The 23,657-nt window shown below is 44.4% G+C and overlaps 1 protein-coding gene across 3 annotated transcripts; it reads left to right on the plus strand.

The window, feature by feature from the left end:
- Positions 1-87: 87 nt before the first annotated feature.
- arhgef6 (Rac/Cdc42 guanine nucleotide exchange factor (GEF) 6) lies at positions 88-23,450 on the plus strand. 3 transcript variants are annotated; one of them, XM_077021198.1, is made up of 22 exons: positions 88-393; positions 1,399-1,482; positions 4,523-4,607; positions 8,578-8,681; positions 8,876-9,080; positions 9,277-9,347; positions 9,477-9,571; positions 9,663-9,758; positions 10,087-10,209; positions 13,003-13,141; positions 13,936-13,995; positions 15,033-15,179; positions 17,016-17,102; positions 17,261-17,342; positions 17,636-17,751; positions 18,012-18,197; positions 18,768-18,788; positions 19,720-19,813; positions 20,017-20,100; positions 20,238-20,337; positions 20,493-20,547; positions 20,660-23,450. In XM_077021198.1, exons 1-22 carry the CDS (start codon positions 229-231, stop codon positions 20,780-20,782), a joined length of 2,322 nt encoding a protein of 773 aa, XP_076877313.1. In that variant the 5' UTR covers positions 88-228; the 3' UTR covers positions 20,783-23,450. The 3 variants fall into 3 exon arrangements, with proteins under 3 accessions (XP_076877313.1, XP_076877314.1, XP_076877315.1); XM_077021199.1 differs by lacking the exon at positions 18,768-18,788 and having other exon boundaries at positions 89-393; XM_077021200.1 differs by lacking the exons at positions 88-393; positions 1,399-1,482; positions 4,523-4,607 and adding an exon at positions 4,863-5,182.
- Positions 23,451-23,657: the final 207 nt, after the last annotated feature.

The raw sequence follows: 23,657 nt of genomic DNA on the forward strand, positions 1-23,657 counted from the left end.
GGGTTTTTTTTTTATCTTGACAAAGTATAATAAATAAGTACCCAGTTCGTAAGTGGCTGCGATATGCTCCTCCTGGAGAACTTCCCTCCAGAGCCGGGGACGCGGGTCGCTGCTGCTTTTAACTGTTCCGCAAAAAAGTGCTACGGATGTGGGTAGCATCTGTATCGACCGTCATATTTGCTGCACCGGGGGTGCTGCAAGATTTGCGAGGCCTGCTCAACCCAAATAATGAACCCAGAGGAACAGACTGTAACGTGGCTAATATCGTTAGGAGTTCTCAATTCCCCTAAAAAGAACATCGCCGACCCAGAGGAGTTCTTGAAGACATCGTTGAGAGATGGGGTCGTCTTGTGTAAGCTTATGGAACGACTGGTACCTGGATCAATTCTCAAGGTAATGAGCAAAAGCTGATGGCAGAAAGCGGATATGTAGGACAGATGGTGTATTAGGGTGATCACACTCGAGGACTTGTAACAATGAGACTGAATGTAGCGGGCGTGCCATGCTTTAACTCGTCTGGGTTGATCAGTTACACGTTAACCCTATGCTTGCAAGAACTAAAATAAGGAATAAATAAATGTTTAAGTGTACAGTACCAACTGACCGCTGATAAATATTTTCAAAGTCCTAAACGCACAATTAATTTGCAATGTATACCGACTTCCTGCCTGTCGAGTCAAAGTGTTCCGCATTCTCTATCAGATCTACACTTTAACGAGCGTGTGGACGTGATGCCAACACACGTTACTTCAGTCTGTTGTCTTGGTTAATGTCCATATATAGACCGAGTGTTTCCTAGGGACTACACTTTGGGGTGCCCAAACGTTACACTGTTTTTATTTAGATTTGCACAAGCTTTGCACCAATAGACAATATGTAAGTCTGTAGACTGTAACATAAATCAGAGCAATTTTCTGACAGGTTTATAATCCACCAAAAAACATGTACGCACTTATGTTTACGGAACAAGTAGATTTATCTTAGTGTCAGTATTAAAGTTAAAGAGGCTAGACTTTCAATTTATATCATTGTTGCTTAGGAGGGGTGGTTATCAGGACACTGAAAGACAACCTATTTTGTCCTGATTTTGTGTGTAAAGTCTAGACCAAGATCGTCTGAAAAGATCGTCACTTCCTCCACAAATGCTCTTTTCCTGGTGCGACAGGGTAACGACAGATGCGGACTGTCTGTCCTAAAGGGCGAGTGACAGAAGTGCCAGTCCTGAATTACTTCTCAAACTAGTGCGAGTGTTCGTCCAGACCCACTGGAGCGGTGTGGCGGGGCCCATGCAGTTTTACACAGGCTCCCCTTGTCCAAAACATCCCGGGCTTGAGTGGTAGTGGCAACAGGGCACTTCCACTTGCGTTTGACCCCATTTCCTCCTGTGGGTGTTTGCAGTGTTGTCCGGATCCCAAATGCGAAGCGGATTGTATTGGCAACATCGGCGAGTTTCTGAAAGGATGCCTCTCTTTGAAGGTTGAGGTAAGCTGTCATTACACTGGTGTGTGTGTGTGTGTGTTATATGCTGCCATCATGGTGCTTGCTCCAGTATACATGTTGCCTTAGCCGGATGATTATTATTAGGGTTTTTTTTGCCTGCCTTAGACTTTTAATAGACATTCCACACTCCGTGAACTCGTGGCTCTGTTTCTGGTCTTTATTTATAAACGTTTACTATTAACATCATCTGAATACGTTACACAGGCCCGCTGTGTCAAATCTTAGAGCAGCATGTCTGCACTGTGATGACGAGTGATACTGTCACTTTATCAATAACATTAGGGTCTTCGGTTAGACTGTATGTTAATAATCACAACGTGTGTATGACTAGTAAACATTACAATCGACCCTTTGTTTAGGTTCCCAGGAGTCCATGGTTTGTCACTCTATTCTCAGTTCCTATATTACTCTGTTGCATTTAAACTCAACTCACTGCCTTAGCTAGTTGCTGCAAAACCTTCTGTGCTCCTAAAGTCTTTATCACTTGTCTTATTTCACATTTTAGCCGCACATTTGTCCCGTGTTTCTATAATAGGTTTCCTTCTGAAATTGACATTTGATATGTAGCATCGGCTAAAGACGGGATCCACACTCGATGACAACACAGCCATACCTGCCCTTCAACATTCAGGGCTGTGGAATGATCGCACGAGCTGGGCTTCCCCGTAAAAACTCCACACTTGTAAAGTCGGTTGATTAAATGGGGGGTGGGGGGGCGCTTCCCCTTCCCAAAATGAGAGCAATACTTCCAGTTTGGTGTAGCAACATGTCCAGACAGCCCTATCAGCTGGAAACCCAGGCCACGACTAGCCGACACATTCCAAACCTGTAACAAGGTGCATTATACTGTGTGTTCTGTAACGCCTTTCTCTCGGCTTACAGGTTCACAACCTGTACATGATAAATATGAACCAAACTTGTGTGGCAGGCTCCTTTCTGGCCTTGTTTCAGTAGGCTACGTCCATCGCATTATTAGTTCAACCCAGCAGGGACCACCTAACACATAAGACGTCTTCCAAAATATCTGCCCAAGGCTTAACAATCGCTTCTCTCAACGGATTTATAAATAGGCTCGTTTATTTAAGTTGTTCCTAAATCACAGAGTCTAAAGGGCAACCGAATAACCCCAGCATGCAGTGAAGTGGTTAGGGTTAAACGTCAGTAGGATGTTTCTTCGCCTTTCTCCGTTAATTCCGATGCTCTCCCCACCGTAATTAGTGGCAATGTCGTAATGCAACTGTAAGGGGGTTTGAGCCCTGACTGCTCGAGCGCACAGGGCGCGCGCGTGGCGACAGGGCCACGGGGGTCCGCCCATTCCCACTATGAGGAGTTCATCACCGCGCTCTTGGGCTCAGCAGTGGGTGATGCAAACCATGTGATTTGACGAAGAAGCCTCTCGCAAACTTTCACTTCTGCATTTAGGGAAGCATGTAAAAGTAGCAGAAACCCCAAACTGTCTCGTTTTCATCAGTAATCGAGTTTGCTCCTTTTTAATATGTATACGTATATATTTAAATATATTTGTCGTTTGATGAAGCAGCTACCACACTACTACCACAGTATTTATACCAGTTTGTAAAGAGGGCTTATTTTAAAGGTTGATTATTTATAAATTACACCACACCCAACCACATCTTGGTAAAAAGCATAATGAGAAACATCTTATAAAACACTAAACTTACTATTTTAATATGTCTGCATTACCTTCTGGAAAACCAGCATTGGAAACACGCACCAACCATCTGCGACCAGTTTACATCCACTGAAGGAATAAAATGACCAACATTTATGGGCCCCTGAGAGCCAATCTGATGATATAAGTCTGAACTCCTCAGTTCAACCCCAACTGTAGGCCTCACCCAAAGCTTAGCCAGCAAGCAAAGGTTTTATCAGTCTCTTACTGGAAGCAGGTGAACACGTGCATGGAGTTTACCCATGATTGACCCGTTGTTGAAAATATAGCATTTTGTAGGGGTCTAGGGTTGAGCGCATATGCCCCAAATGGCTGGAGTTTCGTGAAAGTGAAGACGACAGGGACCCCTAAGATCTGTCCGACGTCTTCGAGCTCCATTTAATCATGAACCTAAAAGCTGTAAGAGAGTTGCTCTCAAAGATAACATCTGCAGAAGCTAAAAGGAGGAAATAAGGGTCTTCCTAGCAGAAGGCAAACATAAACACCAGAAGATCCCATCTCTCTTCTCAGCTCTTTCTAAGTTTGATGTGGAATTTTAAAAGCCTGGGTTTTGGTAGAACATCAGGCTGACGTTTTTACTCATGTACAAACTCTTGTCAACTAAGTGTCTTTAGATCCTTGAAAGCACTATAAAAGAACAACACGTTATCATACTAGTATTGTGTTTTCAGTAGGATTTGGAATAAGTGAGAAATCATAACCTTTGACTTTTACAATAACAACTTGCAATGCGCTTTAAGTCTAGAACTGTATTGGACAGATTGTCCCAATAAATTCATGTGACGGGACTGGAATATTGAGATATATTGGTAAAGACGGATGGTGGGAAATATACAACACCCAATAAATGTGCCTCACTCCATTCCGTTTCCTCCATGTACATGGGTTGCTCTCTGATTTCTGAACACAACTCAAGTGTTGAACAGCGGGGCACTCAGAAGAACGATGTCACATAATTGTTCATCTTGTCTGGTGCAAAACAGCTTTAGCATATGAGAGGGGAAAATGGCTTCCTGCAGCGCTGATTAAATTCTGTGTATGTGATGTTTTATTTAAAACGTGTAACCTTACCCACTGCGGGAAAGGGGATAGCGGTCTGCACAGTGGGGCTTGCAGCACTGAATAACAAACATGAAAAGAACAATCATTACAGTCTCACTCGTTCTCATGTGCTCTTACTTGGAGTTGTTTCTTTATAGTTTCCCACTTGTATGTCACTGAGAAAAATGTTTTTAACCAATGCACAGCTGTTTATTCTGTTCATGCAGTATAGCTTAATTTGTGCTGTTTATTTACTCTTTCTTTCTTTCTTTCTTTCTTTCTTTCCAGGGCTTTGAACCTGACAGCCTATACACCGGGGAACGTTTTAGCGAGGTTCTGTCCACACTCACAGCACTAAACATCGCAACTCAAGGTACTTCCCACAGATCAATCTCTGTCCATCTCACAGTCGGTTCTGATCTTCTGCTGATATGTGCTTCTGCGTATGTGCGCACGTGCGTGCGCCTGTGGGCGCCCCCCACCGCTGCAGGCCCGTGTGGGTTGTCTGATGTCAGAGCCTTTGGTCCCTCCCTGCTGGAATTTTGCACGGTTGCAGCCGCTGGAGAGCGCGGCGTGGCCCCGCCCTGCAAGGCAGCTCTGGCATTCCGGGAGTGTCGCGGTTGGGCCATGTGTGAGAGCCTCATGTTCACAATCATTTTTAGAAAGACGGAATACCAGCGGCCTCGCGTGAGCTACAAAGAGCGTCTCTGTTCACTGGTGTTTGTCAGCCGGTGCGATCACGTTTAGCTTTCGGTTACAGCGACGAGCCATATCTTTTCGGCTGAAAAACATGCGGGATACAAATTCGTATGTTGGCGTGATTTTGACTGTCAAGAAACTGCCATTGCAAGTTAATGATCTGGTGAACAGAGTATACTTGGTTCCGTGTGATGTCATGCTGTGTTGTGGAACAGTCATTCGGGGCGACGGTTTATGCATTTGTCATGGGTAAGCCAACAATACGGATCCAGCAGTCCACAATCTGGTCGGAATTAGTATATCAGCTCACTGCATGTGGTCATAAATGGGCGATCTGTTTTGTTTTGGGGTTGTTTTGAGGAAAGTGAATGACAAGTCTGGAAACGTTTGGCCGTGTGATGTAATAAAGGAATATGTGAATAAAATTCACAATTGATTTCCTGCAGTTCGGAATATAATCTCTCACTGTCCGTGGTCAAGGTAGTATATTGCCAGGGAATTTTTTAGCATACAGTTGTCACAGACAAGTGTTTATTGACCGTGGATTTGAAAGATGAGAGGATATGAATAGCTATAAATGTGAGATTTCTATGTGAGATTTCTATGCGAGATATGTGAGACTTCGTCTTCCCAAGGTTTCATCATAGTTTTTCTTCCAAGTCTTCCAAGTTTTTCCTCGCCACTGTCGTCTCTGGCTTGCTCATTAGGGATCTGGACCCATACGATTGTAAAGCTGCTTTGTGACAACATGTGTTGTAAAAAGCGTTATATAAATAAACATGACTTTGACATTTCTGTTACAAGCCTCTGAAACCACATGAAAAATTTCAGTCCTTTGTGTTCATATTGTTTTACTGTTTTACTATGGAGAGAAATAAAGCATATTTTGTCCTTATTGATCATATAATCTAGTGCCTTCAGACAGCTGATAGGACACCTCCTTCTTGTCCTCAGAACTGAGAAATCTCAGCCATGCTTGTGTTAATGAAATGAAACAGATGACCTAATCTAAAAGTCATGCTCAAAAATGATGTTTTAACCCACACTCAGGTTCTTGTGCCTGCCTGTCAGTCTAGAGACTGGCAGAATTTTGGCCTAGTATTGTTTCAGCATGTAAGCGCTCTGATCATCAAGGGCTTCTTTGAATGTATGTATTTCCCTCCAGCGTTCCAGCGGGATTTAGATAGTCTTTGACTCATTTCTTCTGACTGGCCTGCCCTATCGGAGATTTGCTCAAGCTTTCCTGCCTATTCAAGCCGTCGATTCTTTGTTCACCTTCAGATTTTGGACCATAAGCTTCAGGGCCTGTCCAAGAGTTGTCCGGTAGATTGGCCAGTGCCTGCATGATTCATTGCGACAATCTTGTCCAGGCTCTAAGCCCTGATGCTTCTATTTGACAGTTTGCTTGCTGGGATGGCAGTTTTGGTTTGGTTGCTTGTTTGCGATAAATAGCACCGTTAACATGGCCAAATGTCTCTGCTGCTGTTGTCAAAGGCAAAGTCTCGATTTGAACAAGGAGAAAATACCAGCTATGAAATGCAAATCAAAAGCCTTGTGTATCTTGTGAGGGCTATAAAGGCTGGAACAATTATAGAGGCATGCACATGCATGTTTAAGAGTAACCAAAACATAACATGTGCCATTCTCTGCATGCATAAATTAATTATACTGAGGGGTGATTGGTTTGGAATACCTTCTGATGATGCTAAGCCTATGTTTTTATTGTTTAGAAAGTACAGCTTGTCTGTCTTCAATCACCATTTTATAAAGCATCTGTACTCTCAGGTGATTACTTACCTAATGGACAGCACCTGGGAGTGCAGTCAGTACTTCCAGAGTGCCGTTTGTGTGTCCCAGGTGTGTCCGTGGCCACATGGCTCATGTCCGGGTCACACGCTCCTCACATCTGGGTTGGACCAGGAGGGTGTGTTCATGTCCCGTGTGTCCTTTGGTGGGACGCGGTTGGATCTGGTTCATGCACACTGGTGCCCTGCCTGTGTTCGCTGTCTAAAGCACATCGACCTAATATCCGTTAGCCAGACAAGAAGCGCTAGTCCTGCACACAATACAGGTTCATGCACAGAAAAAGTCCTGGAGACCAGAAAAAGAGGCATCACTGGATGATAGGCAGTAAAAACAGATTTATACAGGCAGCTCAAATTAGTTTTCTTTAGTCTAAGGTTTAGGGGCAATTTGAGCATGTTCACACACAACACACACACACACACACACACACACACACACACACACACACACACAAAGGTTTGGAAGCTAATGCAAAGATTTGGAAGTCTGGGGTATCAGGACAGGGCAGCCGTGTGTAGAGGCACATTTGAGGTGCTCTGAGGGACAGCTGCCCCTCCCAAACACGGCCGCTAATCTATCCGCGCCTGTGACTGTCGCTCTCTGCACTGTGAGTACGAAAGGGGAACTGTGATTTCTGTTATGTGGGGCTTTTTGGAGTGCTGTATGATTAAACTTGTGCTAATGTGATCTGCTTTTTCTCAGTTTGCAATCCATCGGCATACAGAGGTGACGTGTACAGAGAACATGTATTTCATTATTGTACTTAAGTACTTTATTATTTTGTCACTTCTTACTTTTACACTCTATATTCCATAATACATTTTAGTACTTTCTCTCTCTACATTTTAAAACCTGATCCGTTGTGCAGTTTTCTGCCGTGGTCTGTTCCCACTGAGCAGCCTGTGCTTGTGTTTTTACTCTTCTTTCAGAGTCGTCTGGTGATTGTGTATCTCCGCCCTTCCCTGTATTCACATGTATCACATTTTCAGTCATTTCAGTCATTTTCAATGCTTGTCAGTCATTGTCACACTTTTGTCTTGGTTATCTTCCTGGTTTGATGGTTTGTCTTTTGTTCCTTGGTTTTCCCTGTTGTTTGGTCTGTATCATTTATTATCTGGCCTTATTCAATTTATTTGGTCTCATTTCTGAATATTCATGTTTTTTTAATGTTATTTTCAAAAGTAATGATAAAATACTTGCAACACATCACCAACCATCAAAATAATCAAAGTCCAGCTGGACGTGAAATCCAAGAGTCTTATACTCCTTGGAAATGTAGAATTTGTGATTAGCTATCACGTTTTCACTCAAATATGAATTTTTGAACATCTGTAATTTGTGATTTTTCAGATGATGCATGCAGGTCTAATATAAACAATAATTAACGTTCAAAGTGGTGAGTTGGGTCCGGCTGACACTCCTAAAGTGCGAGACAGTGTCTTGGCGGCTGTTTGAGATACAGCGGGACAGAGTCAGTGTGCCCATCACGAGAATATTGTGTAATTGCACAATTATCCACTTTTTGTGATTCAGGCTACTGGACAAACCCAGAATGAGTTGTAAGATTTTGTAACTGGTAACTGTAACTTCTGTGTCAGGAACTTTGAATATATTGTGCCAAATAGCTGTAACCAAGTTAAAGTGGAAAGAGATTTAAAACATCATTAAGGAAAAAGAAAGAAGCTCTTACTTAGCAGGTTTGGGTATTTTGGAATTATTGACAATCTAGTGATTACATAGCTGGAACAGTTCAAGGTCAAAGGGCAACATGTAAAGATTCTGTCACCTCTCTCTTTCTCTCTGATTCTGAATCTGATTTCTCTCTGATTGTTGGACAGAGAGATCATGTCCGCCGTCCAGTTCCTCCGTCCCTAACCTGTCAACCTCCTCCTCGTCCATTTCAAAGTCCCACAAGTCCCTCCGGAGGCAATCTAAGCCTGTGGTAAGTCATCAAAACATGCGTCATATGATCTTGAACACAGTTCAGTTTTCTGACGGGCCATCAGCACGTATGACCTTTGCGGGCGTATCGAGACCCAAAGCTCTCGGTTCACGGCTCGCGTCTCGGAGAGTCCGGCCGCGCTCCGACGTCCGCGTGCCACCGCTAAAAGGTCCCGTGCCTCCGCCCCCCCCCAGGAAATGTCGGAGAACGGAGGAGGCGGGCGGCTGGTGGTGAAGGCACGCTTCAACTTCAAGCAAAACAACGAGGACGAGTTGTCCTTCAACAAGGGCGAGCTCATCCACGTCACACGGCAAGAGGAGGGCGGGTGGTGGGAGGGGGCCCTCAACGGCAAGACCGGCTGGTTCCCTAGCAACTACGTGCGAGAGGTCAAGCCATGTGGTGAGTGGGCACGAGCTCTGGCACTAAAGCACATATAGGGTTGGCAGCCAATAAATCAGATGTTTTTATGACATGTATTTTTTATGTAGAACTGGACCCAGTGCAAAATTATTCACAAACAGTATAAAATGTTGATCTTTTTTTATCTTATGCTTTAATTTTATGTACACTTCATCTGACCTTTTCTGCTCTCCAGAAAAACCCATCTCTCCAAAAGCGGTGAAAGGCTTTGACGTTCCTCAGCTAACCAAAAACTACTACAATGTGGTGAGTTGTCCCCTTGTAGAGCTGGCTGGGGTAGAGGACGGGGTTGAGTTGGTGGTGGACACCTGGGAGGGCTGCGGTGGAGCAGGGAGACCGTCCGCTTGGCACAACGTTGTGGTTTCTGCATTTCAGGTGGTACACGACATCCTGGAGCACGAGCGCGAGTTCGTGAAGGAGCTGCAAAACGTGCTCACGTGCTACCTGCGCCCCCTACAGGCCAGCGACAAGTAAGCGTGTGATACCAGAAGTCGCCGATGGGGGGCGGTAGAAAAATCCTCTTTCCCATTGGAGAATGTTTGATCAACTCTTGCTTTGCAGGCTGTCCAATGCAGACAGCAGCTGCCTGTGTGGTAACCTGGAAGAGATTCTTGTCTTCCAGCAAGGGCTGTGTGTGGCACTGGAAGAATGCACCAAGTAAGCATCAAGGTTTCTGCCAGTGTAAACATTAGGGATGCACAATAACGCACTGATACATTATTAAATAATACCTCAATAGCTGTTTCTTTAGAGCAGTAATCATTATTAGCTTTGTTTTAGGAAGTTATCAGTATTTAGTGTTCATAATGTTCTTGAAATCATATCCAGTGAGGGAAGTCCTAGTAAATGTGTGTGTGCAGTGTGTTTTAGCAGCGTTCCTGCGCTGTGGACGTCCATCTTGGGGACGTGCAGGGGGTCAGAGATGGATTTACAGGAAGAGATTGGAGGGTTAACGCTTCCTCTGCTCTGCGCGTCTGTCTTACAGGGTCCCGGAGGGCCAGCAGCGTTTTGGCGGCTGTTATCTGAACCTGATGTGTCAGATCAGAACACTGTACCTATCCTACTGCTCCAATCACCCCTCTGCAGTGGCCGTGCTCACTGATCACAGGTCAGTGCCGTTGTGCCTTTTGTACTGAAGAGACGGTAACTGGTTTGGTATCACAGTCTGGTTTAATCTTTCCGTACTGGTTTTCTTTATCCAAAAAAAAAAAAAAGAAACAGAAAAGAAACCAAAAGACAAACAAACATGGCAAGTTCAGCCCTTTGTGGAATGCTAAAATCATCCACTAGGTGGCGCCTCTGTGCTTCGATCGCAACGCTCCTTCTCTTGATGAAAAGTGGCACCACAGTGCACAACTCGCACACCGCCATCATGTTTTCCCTGGTCCTTTCATGATCCTTGTGTGACATATCACTATGAAATGAACACTGAACACACACGGCGATTGTGACACACATCCTGTATGCCTTTGTGAAGTCAATCAGAAACCATCTTCCTTTGACATCGCTCCTTCCACTTAAAATGCAGCGGGTTATCGAGGCAAGTTTCATACGCACAGGAAGCGAGGCCTAACCCGACAGGATATCTATAGATGCGGTTCTGCTGATGGAGGCACACTTTACACTTCAGCGTGCAGCGTCTGTTTGCATCTCATGTTGCAACCCGTCTGCAGCCTTTTCCACAGCATGTAGTGAAAGCATGTTTTGCGATGATTCATTGTACTTTTGTGTCTTTCACCTTAACCAAAATAATCGCTACGCTGCAGCACTACTGTTTTTGTTAAAAACAGTTAAAGGTCGTGTGTGTGTGTGTGTGTGTGTGTGTGTGTGTGTGCGCGCATTCAAGCTTGCGCGTACACATGCAGAATCCATTCCTGAAGTTTAAATACATTCCCCTAAAACCCAGCTTTGATAAATTATGCAGTTTCACATTCATACAGGGAAATGCACTGTGATGATTTTTAGCAAACACTTAGAAGAATCCTTCCCAGTAGGGTATATGAGATTCTCTTTCATTATTAATTACACAGTGTGCACATAGATTTGTGTCTTCGTTGGAACTGAAGTTGAGATTGAGTTTGACATCAGAGTGATCTTTTAAATTAGCTTTATTTTACAGACATTTCTGGTTCATTTTGCTGGTATTTGGTATACTGATATTTGTACTAATTGAAATAAAATCACTTTAATAATTAACATCTAGTGGATTTTTAGGGATAAAGTATGCAGATGTTGGGTCAGTAGTATAGAGGTGTAGAGTTTGGATATTTTGATGAAGTATGCAGATGTTGGGTCAGTAGTATAGAGGTGTAGAGTTTGGATATTTTGATGAAGTATGCAGATGTTGGGTCAGTAGTATAGAGGTGTAGAGTTTGGATATTTTGATAAAGTATGCAGATGTTGGGTCAGTAGTATAGAGGTGTAGAGTTTGGATATTTTGATAAAGTATGCAGATGTTGGGTCAGTAGTATAGAGGTGTAGAGTTTTGATATTTTGATAAAGTATGCAGATGTTGGGTCAGTAGTATAGAGGTGTAGAGTTTGGATATTTTGATAAAGTATGCAGATGTTGGGTCAGTAGTATAGAGGTGTAGAGTTTGGATATTTTGATAAAGTATGCAGATGTTGGGTCAGTAGTATAGAGGTGTAGAGTTTTGATATTTTGATAAAGTATGCAGATGTTGGGTCAGTAGTATAGAGGTGTAGAGTTTGGATATTTTGATAAAGTATGCAGATGTTGGGTCAGTAGTATAGAGGTGTAGAGTTTGGATATTTTGATAAAGTATGCAGATGTTGGGTCAGTAGTATAGAGGTGTAGAGTTTTGATATTTTGATAAAGTATGCAGATGTTGGGTCAGTAGTATAGAGGTGTAGAGTTTGGATATTTTGATAAAGTATGCAGATGTTGGGTCAGTAGTATAGAGGTGTAGAGTTTTGATATTTTGATAAAGTATGCAGATGTTGGGTCAGTAGTATAGAGGTGTAGAGTTTTGATATTTTGATAAAGTATGCAGATGTTGGGTCAGTAGTATAGAGGTGTAGAGTTTGGATATTTTGATAAAGTATGCAGATGTTGGGTCAGTAGTATAGAGGTGTAGAGTTTGGATATTTTGATAAAGTATGCAGATGTTGGGTCAGTAGTATAGAGGTGTAGAGTTTTGATATTTTGATAAAGTATGCAGATGTTGGGTCAGTAGTATAGAGGTGTAGAGTTTGGATATTTTGATAAAGTATGCAGATGTTGGGTCAGTAGTATAGAGGTGTAGAGTTTTGATATTTTGATAAAGTATGCAGATGTTGGGTCAGTAGTATAGAGGTGTAGAGTTTGGATATTTTGATAAAGTATGCAGATGTTGGGTCAGTAGTATAGAGGTGTAGAGTTTGGATATTTTGATAAAGTATGCAGATGTTGGGTCAGTAGTATAGAGGTGTAGAGTTTGGATATTTTGATAAAGTATGCAGATGTTGGGTCAGTAGTATAGAGGTGTAGAGTTTTGATATTTTGATAAAGTATGCAGATGTTGGGTCAGTAGTATAGAGGTGTAGAGTTTTGATATTTTGATAAAGTATGCAGATGTTGGGTCAGTAGTATAGAGGTGTAGAGTTTTGGATATTTAATCCAATCATAAGTTTAGTTCTGCTTCCTGTTTGTTTGCTTGTTTCGGTTTCACTGGTTTATTTTTGAGGTTTAAATTGTAATTCAATTGTAATTCAAGTAAAATCTCAACTTTTGTAGGTAGGTATGAGCTAAAGGTTATTTGTGTATTCCTGTGAACACTGCAGAGAATATTTTGTGTTAATTACTATGAAATAAAATTAGAAAAATGATAAACTGGTTAAAGGACAAATACAAACATTTGAGTGTGTGTGTGTGTGTGTGTTGTGTCTGTGTGCTTCCCCAGTGAGGAGCTGGACAAGTTCATGGAGAGTCAGGGTGCTAGTGCTCCGGGCATCTTGACTCTGACCACCAGCCTGAGCAAACCCTTCATGAGGCTGGAGAAATACCCCACCCTGCTGCAGGAGATGGAGAGACATGTGGAGGTAGGGCCACCACCCAGGGGTGTGGTTACCACCCCTCACCACCTTACAGCTGTGAGATTCTTAGCAATGACCACCATCACTGTACCTGTCCCCATCACTGTACCTGTCCCCTTCACTGTACCTGTCCCCATCACTGTACCTGTCCCCCAACACTGTACCTGTCCCCCAACACTGTACCTGTCCCCCATCACTGTACCTGTCCCCCATCACTGTACCTGTCCCCCATCACTGTACCTGTCCCCCATCACTGTACCTGTCCCCCAACACTCTACCTGTCCACCAACACTCTACCTGTCCACCAACACTCTACCTGTCCACCATTACTGTTCCTGTCCCCCATCTCTTTACCTGTCCCCCAACACTGTACCTGTCCCCCATCACTGTACCTGTCCCCCATCACTGTACCTGTCCCCCATCACTGTACCTGTCCACCAACACTCTACCTGTCCACCAACACTCTACCTGTCCACCATTACTGTTCCTGTCCCCCATCTCTTTACCTGTCCACCAACACTGTACATGGTCCCCCTTCACTGTAGCTGTCCTCAACACTGTACCTATCCCCATCTCTTTACCTCTCTCCCTTCACTGTACCTGTCCCCATCACTGTACCTGTCCCCCATCTCTTTACCTGTCCACCAACACTGTACCTGGTCCCCCTTCACTGTACCTGTCCTCAACACTGTACCTGTCCCCAACACTGTACCTATCCCCATCTCTTTACCTCTCTCCCTTCACTGTACCTGTCCCCATCTCTTTACCTGTCCCTCAACACTGTACCTGTCCCCATGCAGGAAGCCCATCCAGACTACAGTGACCTCATCAAGGCAACAACTGCTTTTAAAGGACTTGTGGTATGTATAGATCAGTGAGTTGAAGCTTTGCCTTGCTTGTGTGTGAATTTACCATTTTGTGTTTTTAGGGTTTGCATATTACTTTCGATTGTCTGACAAGACACAGCATACCAGCAACTTTTACTTTTGTGTTCTAGTGTCAGAACTTCGATCCTTGCTTTCTGTTTTAACTAAGTCCATTAGATTGCCAATTGCGGTGAAGGACTTATTACGCATGCTGTCACAAAAGTGCCTAATGTTAGGGTGGAAACTACAGACCTCAACACTGCTAGCTGACGCCTCCCTCTCCATGGGCGTCCGTGTTCCAACTGTGGGTGTGCACTAACTGGGTCTCTGCAGTTCTAGAGTTTTCCTCTTAAGATTTAAAAGCTCAGAAAGAAAAGGAAGATAGAATGAGTCATGCCTACTGGTGTGGAGCGAGCGAGGTCAGATCTGGCCTCAGCACTTTGCTGTAACCAGGTATTTAACGTAAGGGAGGCTTCACTCTGACTTTTTTAGTGGAACACCTTGGTTTGTTGCTGATTTTTTCCAAAGACATCAGGGACTTTCCCTCTTCTTCAGTAATCTAGGCTGGTGCAACCGTACGCCCAGCCAGACTCCATCTTCCCCCGTATCAGAAACCCTGACAAGCAAAAGCTTCATCTGCAATGCAAAAGAGCAAAGCCTGTCTTACACCTCTAGACCGGCATCAGTCATAAGAATCACGATATTTGACTTTATTCTAATCAAGTGCAAACTATGAGGATTTCCTCAACAGTGATGTCACGGTTGGTGATGTCAGTTTGATTCCTATTTAATGACTTGTCTTAATGACTGAGTTCTTGTCTTGCATCCTTGTCAGTTATTAGTTCAGTACTGTACATCCATCATGGCCACCATCGCTGCTTCTTTGTGTCGGCCCCCGTTTGTATCTACACCGGCGTCATCTGTGCTTGGTGCGTGCTGCAGTGGTTTCCTCTCATCACGGCCGTCTTCCGTGACTGTGTTGTTTCTGTGGAACTGTGCTGTGTGACTGGGCGTCTCTCCCCGCACCCCAGGCGCAGTGTCAGGATCTGCGGAAGCGGAAGAACCTGGAGCTGCAGATCCTGTCGGAGACGGTGCGCGGCTGGGAGGGGGACTGCATCAAGTCCCTGGGCCAGGTGGCCTTCATGTCTCAGGTGCACACGCAGAGCGGCCCCGCCGAGGTGAGGGGGAAGGGAGGGATGGGGATGATGGGGGCGGAGCTGGAAGGGATGGGGCGGAGCTGGGAGCAGGGTGGTGATTGGGTGGGTGGGGATCAGCCCCGGGCTCCTGGAGGCGACGAGGTGTCAGTTTTGTCTGTGTTTTTTTTTTTTTTTTCTCAGCTATGTGGTTGCACTGCTCCTGTCAAATTTTGCACATTAAGCACATTGTGGTTGTGTTGGTATGTTCAAATGTCAAGCACCCCCAAAAGTGATGGAACAGACAAGGCAACCTGTTTTTGATTCATGCTTTTTAAAAGCCAGTTGCAAATAATGTGGAAAAAAAAAAACTATGCGGAAAAAGTAAGCCATAAGGATACTGGAATTTGAGTTTGTCATTTTAAGATATAAAATATACCCTTTCCTTTGTTTTGGGTAGGTGTGAAGATCCATAACCTGTAACCGTATAACCACTGGCGTTGGTTACAGATCCATAACCTGTAACCGTATAACCACTGGCGTTGGTTACAGATCCATAACCTGTAACCGTATAACCACTGGTGTTGGTTACAGATCCATAGTGCAGCTAGCCTGCATTCCAGTGACATCAGCAGGTGTCTGTCTTTGAGTGCAACATGGAAACCCTTCATTAAGACCTCAGAAATGTCCTTGGGGGGAAAAACTGTCAGTTTAGATACTGAAAGGAAAGAATTAATGTCAGAACCATGTTGCAGAAATTGAAACCAACTACTTCAAAGTTTTGGGGGCACCATTAAAACCATGATGCAGTTCAGTCTGCAGTGACATTCCTAGATGAATTTCTTCGAGTTTCACATGGTCTTCTGGTCATAGAAGAAAATAGCAGAATTTTATGAAGTTATTGATATTCCTATACAGGTAAAAAAAATAATAATAATAATAAGAGAGAGAGAGAGAAAACAATAACTTCATTTGAAAACCTTCACAAAGCTGCAACCATAACAGTGATGTTCATGTTTACTGGTGATGTAGGTTGAGACAGCCATGCTGATCGTAGAACCCCAGCCATGTTGATCGTAGAACCCGAGGTTTTCTACACAAGGCTGCCCAGTGTTTTGTGCATTAAGACCATAACCCAAAACACAGAGCCAAACAATAAACTAAATAATCCACAAAGTTGATGAAAAGTTCCAGACTGGTTGAGGCAACGTCCAAGCAAAATTACAGAGCAGAATGTTTGTCTCTTTGATCGACGGGCCACCACTGGCTGATTGCTGAGTTAACAACATGCCCTTGTTTGTGCAAGTCATGCATCTCATTTGAGTCTGGAAATTCTAGAGAAAGAGTCTGTCTCAACGTCCCTGTGGTTTCTTGGCTTCCGTGGTCACCTGTTTAGTTAGAATCCTGAAACCCAGTACTCATTAAATGAAGGCTGGAAACTCGAGTTGTCCTGTCCTGTAGGTCCAGGGTCACGGTGGGACTATGGACTGTCATACAGGGCCTAACAGAAAAATGCCTTTTTTTTAAACCCCTTCTTTACCTACATGTTCAGTTGTGTCTTCTTTCTCTTTTTCTCCTTGCGTAGCTGAAATATGTCTTGGTTTACTAACCAGAAGGTACGATACTTGTTGATCACTAGCGACTGACAGCAGTTGCTCTCATTACCATTAAAAAAAAAACCATGTGCATACACACGAGAAACATTTTTGTATTTGCCTGTGTGTTAAATGTAAATGTGTGTGTCTGAATCCGTATCACAAAAACGAACACTTCCCTGTGTTGTGATCATCGCATTATGTGGACATTATGTCTGTCTTTGAATGCTTTAGTTATATATGCATGAGTGTGTTTGTGTGTGTGCGTTCGTTCGTTTGTTGTTAGGACAAGGAGGAGCGATACTTCATGCTGTTTCCCAACGTGTTAATTATGTTGTCTGCCAGCCCACGAATGAGTGGCTTCATCTACCAGGTGAGTCGACTGGAAGTGGCTAAGTTCTTCTTCAATGTACCACGATTTATTCTAAAGTGCTTGTAAATGGCCGCCTCTTACTGCTACTTACCTTCAACATTACCTTCCTCACACCTTCACCTTCCTCTCAATCGGACCTCATCGTCCTGCGTTCTCAGGGACGTCTCCCGCTGTCAGGAGCAACGGTGACCAGGCAACCGGAGGACGCGGAGACGGGTCATTACGCCTTTGAGATCACAGGTTCGTCTTTCTCCTGTGACCGTGTCCCTGTCCTGCACCTCTGAGTACAGCACTAAAGAACTCCGTCTGTGGCAGAAGACCGCTGAGGTCACCTCCACAAAAACACTGGACCTTCTCACCTTTCCCTTCCTCCACAACACTGCACAAGTCCCAAGTTCCTTTTGAGGAAAGACCAGCAGCTTGTAGATATTTCCATTTACAGTTTGCATTTCCCATTCAAGCAGGCGTTTTTTTCTGGAGGTGCAGTTGGGTTGTAGGTCATGGCGGTGGCTCATCCTGCTGTCGTCCTGTAGGGGGCGTGGTCGAGCGCGTCACGGTCTTCTGCAGTAGCGCACAGGAGCTGCAGGAGTGGCTGGAGCATCTGCAGGCCTACACCAAAGGAGGAAGCCCTGCAGGAACCATCACTAAGGCAAGCATCTTCCCTCCAGACCTCCATGACACGTGGACATATATACACCTACGTGTGAAGAAGGAATAGTGAAGCACTTCCGCAGAACCTCACCAGAACCTCACCTGTTCATGGGTTTCTGGCTATAAAAACTGCCACTTGTTTATGCTGTTTGGTTTCTTTTTTAGCCTTTTTTTTTTTAGTTTTTTGAGTTTTGTTGTAGCTGTTCCTTGTTGGCTGACCGCAGTAACGGTCCCTCTTGTGTTCTGACTGTGTTGAAGAGTGTTGAAGGCAAGTCCTCCAGCGTCGTTGGTCCTCTGTCCCACCAGAGCCACGCTCAGGGCTTCGGCACCACCCTGGGCGGCCGGGGCCCTCTGGAACCCCCCAAGATCACCAAACCCTGGTCCCTGAGCTGCCTGAGGCCGGCACCTCCGCTCAGACCCTCCGCCGCCCTGGGCTACAAGGAGGTAAGAGGTCCCTGCTTGTACGACCCCCTCCTTGGATAACATTGAGTCAGAAGCAGAATTATGTAGAGGGAGCATAATGGCCCTTTGTGACTAAAGCCCTATGGTTTAGTTCGGAAGTACATACCACCCACCACCACCCAGGCCGTTACTGATCTGACTGTTGTGTGCTCTTTACTGTAATATCTATGTGACTGCATTACCTTAACCCTCACCACACAGTTTCAGTAGTGGCCCAATACACCAGATACAGGAAGAGACAGGAAGGGGTGAATCTGTTTGATGCTTGCTGTCAAGTGTCAACACCGTGCTAGCAGATTCCACGTCCCAAGGAGACGGTGTGGGTTTGTGGCTTCTCACATAGTATTTGTCCGGCTCCAGGCAGTGGGCCGGGCTCCACTCTCTTCGTCTTTGAGAAATGCATGTGTGTACCTCTGTATCTCTGTCAGGACCGGGGGCATGCTGAAATATTCACCTCTCACTGTTCTCTCCATCATGTTCCTGTCAGACACTCCTCCATTTATCTCATGCGTTCTCTCATTCCCTTTCTCTCTCCATCCCTTGCTTCTTTAGAGGATGTCTTATATCCTGAAGGTAAGAGTAGACCAGCCAGTCCGTGTGCCTGTGGACGTTTGTCTCGTGTGCCTGTGGACGTTTGTCTCGTGTGCCTGTGGACGTTTGTCTCGTGTGCCTGGCTAGCTGTGATTTTTGCAACACCCTTTCATGTTGTCGTCCCCCCCCCCCCCCCCCCCCCGTATGCCACTCGTTTCTCGTTTATCCGTTTGTCTTGAGCTCTTCCCTCATTCTCTCAGTAATCAGTGTCCCGCTAACAGACTGTTATCTCTTTTTAACGCTGCAATGTTCAGTTATTCCCACTCACACTTCGTCTTAAAGGATTCAACCAATAATAAAATGCTTGTTTTTTTTTCTGCTACACAAATGCCTTGTCTATAGGAACTACAACGAATTCTGTGTACTTTCGAAGCAAATTTCGAAGGACAAAAGGACTTAGTACTGTGTAATCCACGGAAGGAGCGTGTGACATTCGTAGCTTTACGGTGGCCCTGTGGGATTATAGAGGAGGGATTCTGCTCTCTTGCTTCAATGCTGGCGTCCACCTCAGCACACCAGTGCTGCGTTATCTGACTGTCCGCTTGCTATAGCTGAAGTTGCTTATCATCTTAACAAGGGATTATGGCATAGGGAGAGTTCTGCAGAAAGACTGGCGTAATCAGCACTGCTTGACATCTCTGACTTTTGCAGAAGCTCTATATGTTTTAGTGTCTAGTGTTTGATTGGAGAGTACTATAGATTGCTTCAACCATGTGATGCATGTGGATTAGGATAACCAACAGCCCAGAGAACCATGCTGTTAATAGAAACTTGTTTTTGTGACAAGTTTCCGTGTCCGTCATGACTTGTATAAGTGCACCTTTCAGAATCCAGCTGAGATCCTGGGGGTCCGGTCCTGGGGGTCCGGTCTGGCTCGCTTCATTCCTTTGTCACCCTCCCTTTCTCTGTGCAGGACTCCAGCAAAAGCCCCAAGCCCATCAAGAAGTTCTTACCGAAGAGAAAGACGGAGAGAAAGCCGTCAGATGACGACTGTTCGATCAGAAAAAGTAGGTGATGTGAGACGCTGGAGAATCAAACTAAAGCGTAGTTGTTGTGACTTACAAACCTGTGGCGGTACGTGTAGCTGATGAGGGGAATGTGTGAGTGCGCTCGGCAGGGTGACTTCGCAAGCTTTTAATAGGTCGTGAGTTTCCACTGCTGCTTTGAGAGTTTGAGGCTCAGCTGTGGGTTGCGGTGCTGTGTTGAACAGGTACCGCAGCCCTGGAGGAAGACGCCCAGATCTTGAAGGTGATCGAGGCGTACTGCACCGGTGTCAGTCTGCACCAGGCCACAGGTAGGACACCACTCGGACTCCAACACCTCCAACGTGTCACATATGCAAAAACGTGCAATGTTGGTGCGAGCAGATTTCGGAGACTGAGATCAGAGTGCTGTGATTAAATGGCGTCGTATTCTGCCCCCCCGGGGCAGCTGTGCGTAAGGAGGGAGCACCGCAAGTCCTGCTTCCAGAAGAGGAGAAGATCATTGTTGAAGAGATGAAGAGCAACGGGCAGACCATCATTGAAGAGAAGTAGGTTTAGCTGTCGAACGAGAGATTACGATGTTTTGATGGCCTAGTAATTCGGCCGTCTTGATAATAGTCATTTATTTACTTTTTTACTTTTATTAAATATCATGTTTTATAGTGTATAATGTGTGTTTTTGCAATCGTTTTGTCTATTGCAGAAGCCTTGTTGATGCTGTGTATGCATTAAAAGATGAGGTCCATGAGTTGAAAAAGGTAATTTTTACGCCCTGATCTGCTGTATTTAAAACCCCTGAAGATGTCTGCTACCGGGTCTGATGGTCGGGGTGTGTCGCCGGGGTTTCTTCTCTCTCTCTTTTGGCCACAGGAGAATAAATGGATGAAACAGTGTCTGGAGGAGGAGCAGAAATCCCGCCGTGAGCTCGAGCGCGTGGTTAGGAAGCTGGCCAAACAGAAGAACGAATGTGCGTGGGAAGATGGAGCCCACTAGTTCATATTCAAAACATGCTCCCTTCCTGTGTGTGTGTGTGTGTGTGTGTGTGTGTGTGTGTGTGTGTGTGTGTGTGTGTGTGTGTGTGTGTGTGTGTGTGTGTGTTTTAGCATGGGTGGATCTTTAGATTAGCATGTGTCACTTGCCTACGTGATGAACTGTGCTCTCAGAAAGTCATCTTGCCTAGATAATCGCTTTAAAGCAAAAGTTTCTTTGAGGATTCCTCGTTATAGTCTGACTGCTTCCCAGACCTCTAATCTCTCTAGAGGGGCGGTGTGTAGTTTGTGTGTGTGTGTGTGTGTGTGTGTGTGTGTGTGTGTGTGTGTGTAGTCCCTGTAGCTTGTGCAGTGATGTCCGGTGGATAGAGGCTTAGTGGTGTTCACGGCGAAACACAACCCTTGGAGGACTGGAAGCTTGTAGCCGTAGTGCGGAAGCCATGGTGTGACTCTCAGAGCGCCACGCTGGTAGTCTGGAAGCCGTTGTGTGACTCTCTGGTCTTGCTGGATCTCGCCACGTCCCAACAAGTCCAGCCACCGTCTGGAAAACTGACCAGACTGTTAAACCAGTTCAACCATTGGATATAGCTTCTTTTTATTATTATCTGAAGGGAATGTGGGGGGGGGGGGGGATGTGGTGGGTCTGCTTGCTTCTCCGTAACCCACAGGTCCAGAAACGCGTGAGCTGTCACTGACCAGAACAGGCGGCATGCTCCAGGCGTAGTGTGAGTGAGTAAGCTCCACATAGCCTGACACGAAGCCCTCTGACGGCCCTGACAGATCCCCACAAACGTTTGCTACCCATTCTGTCTCCTTCCCATACCGTTCATTTGTCTTAGTGTATGTTCATAAAGATGCAAAAGTCTATATGAGAAACATAGACTGTATAGGATTTGCTTTGTTATACATCAAAGACATGAGATGTCTCATCTTCCAGCATAAAATTATCTTTTTTTTCCCACTTGTTTTTGTTTTATTAACACCAAGCTTTACTGTAAGTAATCAAATATATGAGTATATCAAATGTGGAATAACAGGTGTAGCTGCGGAGTTGTTATACCCTGTTGGCTACAATCTACAGTCTGTACAGTATTTCTGCACCTTTCTTCATATTAGAATCGCCTGAATGTGTCTGATAATCTTATGCTAGTTCAACTAAACATCAGTAATGCAGCTGTCATAAATTTCAGTACTACTAAGGTATAGCTTAAAAAGTACGTATATCATATATACTTATACGATAGCTAGTATGGTCAAAAATAACCATATAAGCTTTCATTTTGGGCCGAATACTCCTGTGTTGAGAACATGTGTTTCGGTGCTTGGTCTCTTTAGAGGGCTACGTCTCCAATGGCTTTCTGCCCTGCACACGATCATCAGTAACATTACTGGTTAATGTCTGGCTGCTACGTTAGACGATACAGCGAGAAGACCTTAAAGCCTGTGACATAAATTTGTTGGTTTTTATATTAACACACCGTGAACATGCACACGAATGTCCAAATCGGGTAACTGTAAGGAACCGTGCTGAAATGTATCGTATTATTGTAACTTAATATTATACTCTCTCTTACAATTTGGTTAATACGTATTGTACTCCTTAAGTGGTTTACTATCGCATACATGCATGTATGCTTTTAACTACTTCATAATCTGCCTTGTAACCGAGTCAGACTTAGACCACACATATCATTACTGATGAATGGAACATTGTTTTGTAAAACTAGAAGTCACGGGCTACATTTAGCCTGGTAGCACTGGCGGTGATTAAACTGGAGAATAGGTGGGACAGGGTGCGTGTGAACCGAGGGGAATGCCAGAATCGACCATCAGAGGGAGGCATCACTGGCTCTACACTGGCTCTACATGACGTCTACATTTCGGCCTTGTGAGACCAATAAGTATTCAATGCAATAGAAGACTGCTTTACTGTTAACTTTACTGCACATTGGAGGTCTATCTAATCGGATGGTGTCTCATTGGCAGTATGAAAGTCATGCCTCGAACCAGGTAGCCCCACGTACGAGGTGTTCAACGGCCTATATAATGCTGTTTCTGGAGTGCTGTGATCAGACCTTTTTTTTTTTTTTTGTTTTGAAAGTTTTTGTTTTTGTTTCAGTAATTAAATTAATTGAGCTTTATTCTTACCTCTGTGTGCTTTGGATCTAATTTTACATTTCCATAGTTCCGTTGTTCATGGTTACTCGTAATGGTTGTTTCTTCCCTATGACTTTTTATGAAATCCTGTGTAACTTTTTAGCAAAAACATGGCTGTTGTAATTCTGTCATTACCGACCTTTGGTACACTTGCGTATTTATGTAATGGTTCGCAGTTTGAAGGACCGATTGGTGTCATTTTCCATTTTCCAATTATATTATACCAAATGATCGCAGGTTGATTTTTTTACATGTGGATTTACGGTGGCCGTGGTGGTCATGGACATTAATAATGTAACTACCCAGTATCTGCACCACCTGCAGGACATTGAGCATCTATGAGTGAATACGGATCTACTCCATTATGTTGTTTTTAAGCGTCCATGTCTGCAAACCTGTCATGGCCTCCTATGCAATTATAATTGCCACTAAATGTCATGGGCTTTTGTTCAGTTGTTTGTTTTCCTTTCATGATCATTTCTAAAAGGATCGTTTTAATAAAAAATAACATCTCTGTTGTGGAGTTTTGCTTGTTTTCTTAATGCGGCCTAAACGTAACCTCATGTTTTCCTGTAACGAATATCTCTGTAAGTGGTTCGGAAATGTCCACACTCTCATCAGTGGTGACCCTCATTATCACTTCACAGGAGCGTTTGGGTAAAGGTCACTGAGCAGTGGCTCTGGAGACCAGCACCGTTTTCATTATGGATTTTTTTCTATGT

The sequence above is a fragment of the Brachyhypopomus gauderio genome, chromosome 11, assembly GCF_052324685.1.
Source record: "Brachyhypopomus gauderio isolate BG-103 chromosome 11, BGAUD_0.2, whole genome shotgun sequence".
In the NCBI taxonomy this organism is placed as follows: domain Eukaryota; kingdom Metazoa; phylum Chordata; class Actinopteri; order Gymnotiformes; family Hypopomidae; genus Brachyhypopomus; species Brachyhypopomus gauderio.

Bases quoted from the DNA above. Each gene is read 5' to 3' on its own strand.
- arhgef6 (XM_077021198.1), top strand. From the start codon at position 229: ATGAACCCAGAGGAACAGACTGTAACGTGGCTAATATCGTTAGGAGTT. The intron at 9,081-9,276 runs GTGAGTGGGCAC...TCTGCTCTCCAG, and splicing joins GCGAGAGGTCAAGCCATGTG to AAAAACCCATCTCTCCAAAA. The intron at 13,142-13,935 runs GTAGGGCCACCA...GTCCCCATGCAG, and splicing joins AGATGGAGAGACATGTGGAG to GAAGCCCATCCAGACTACAG.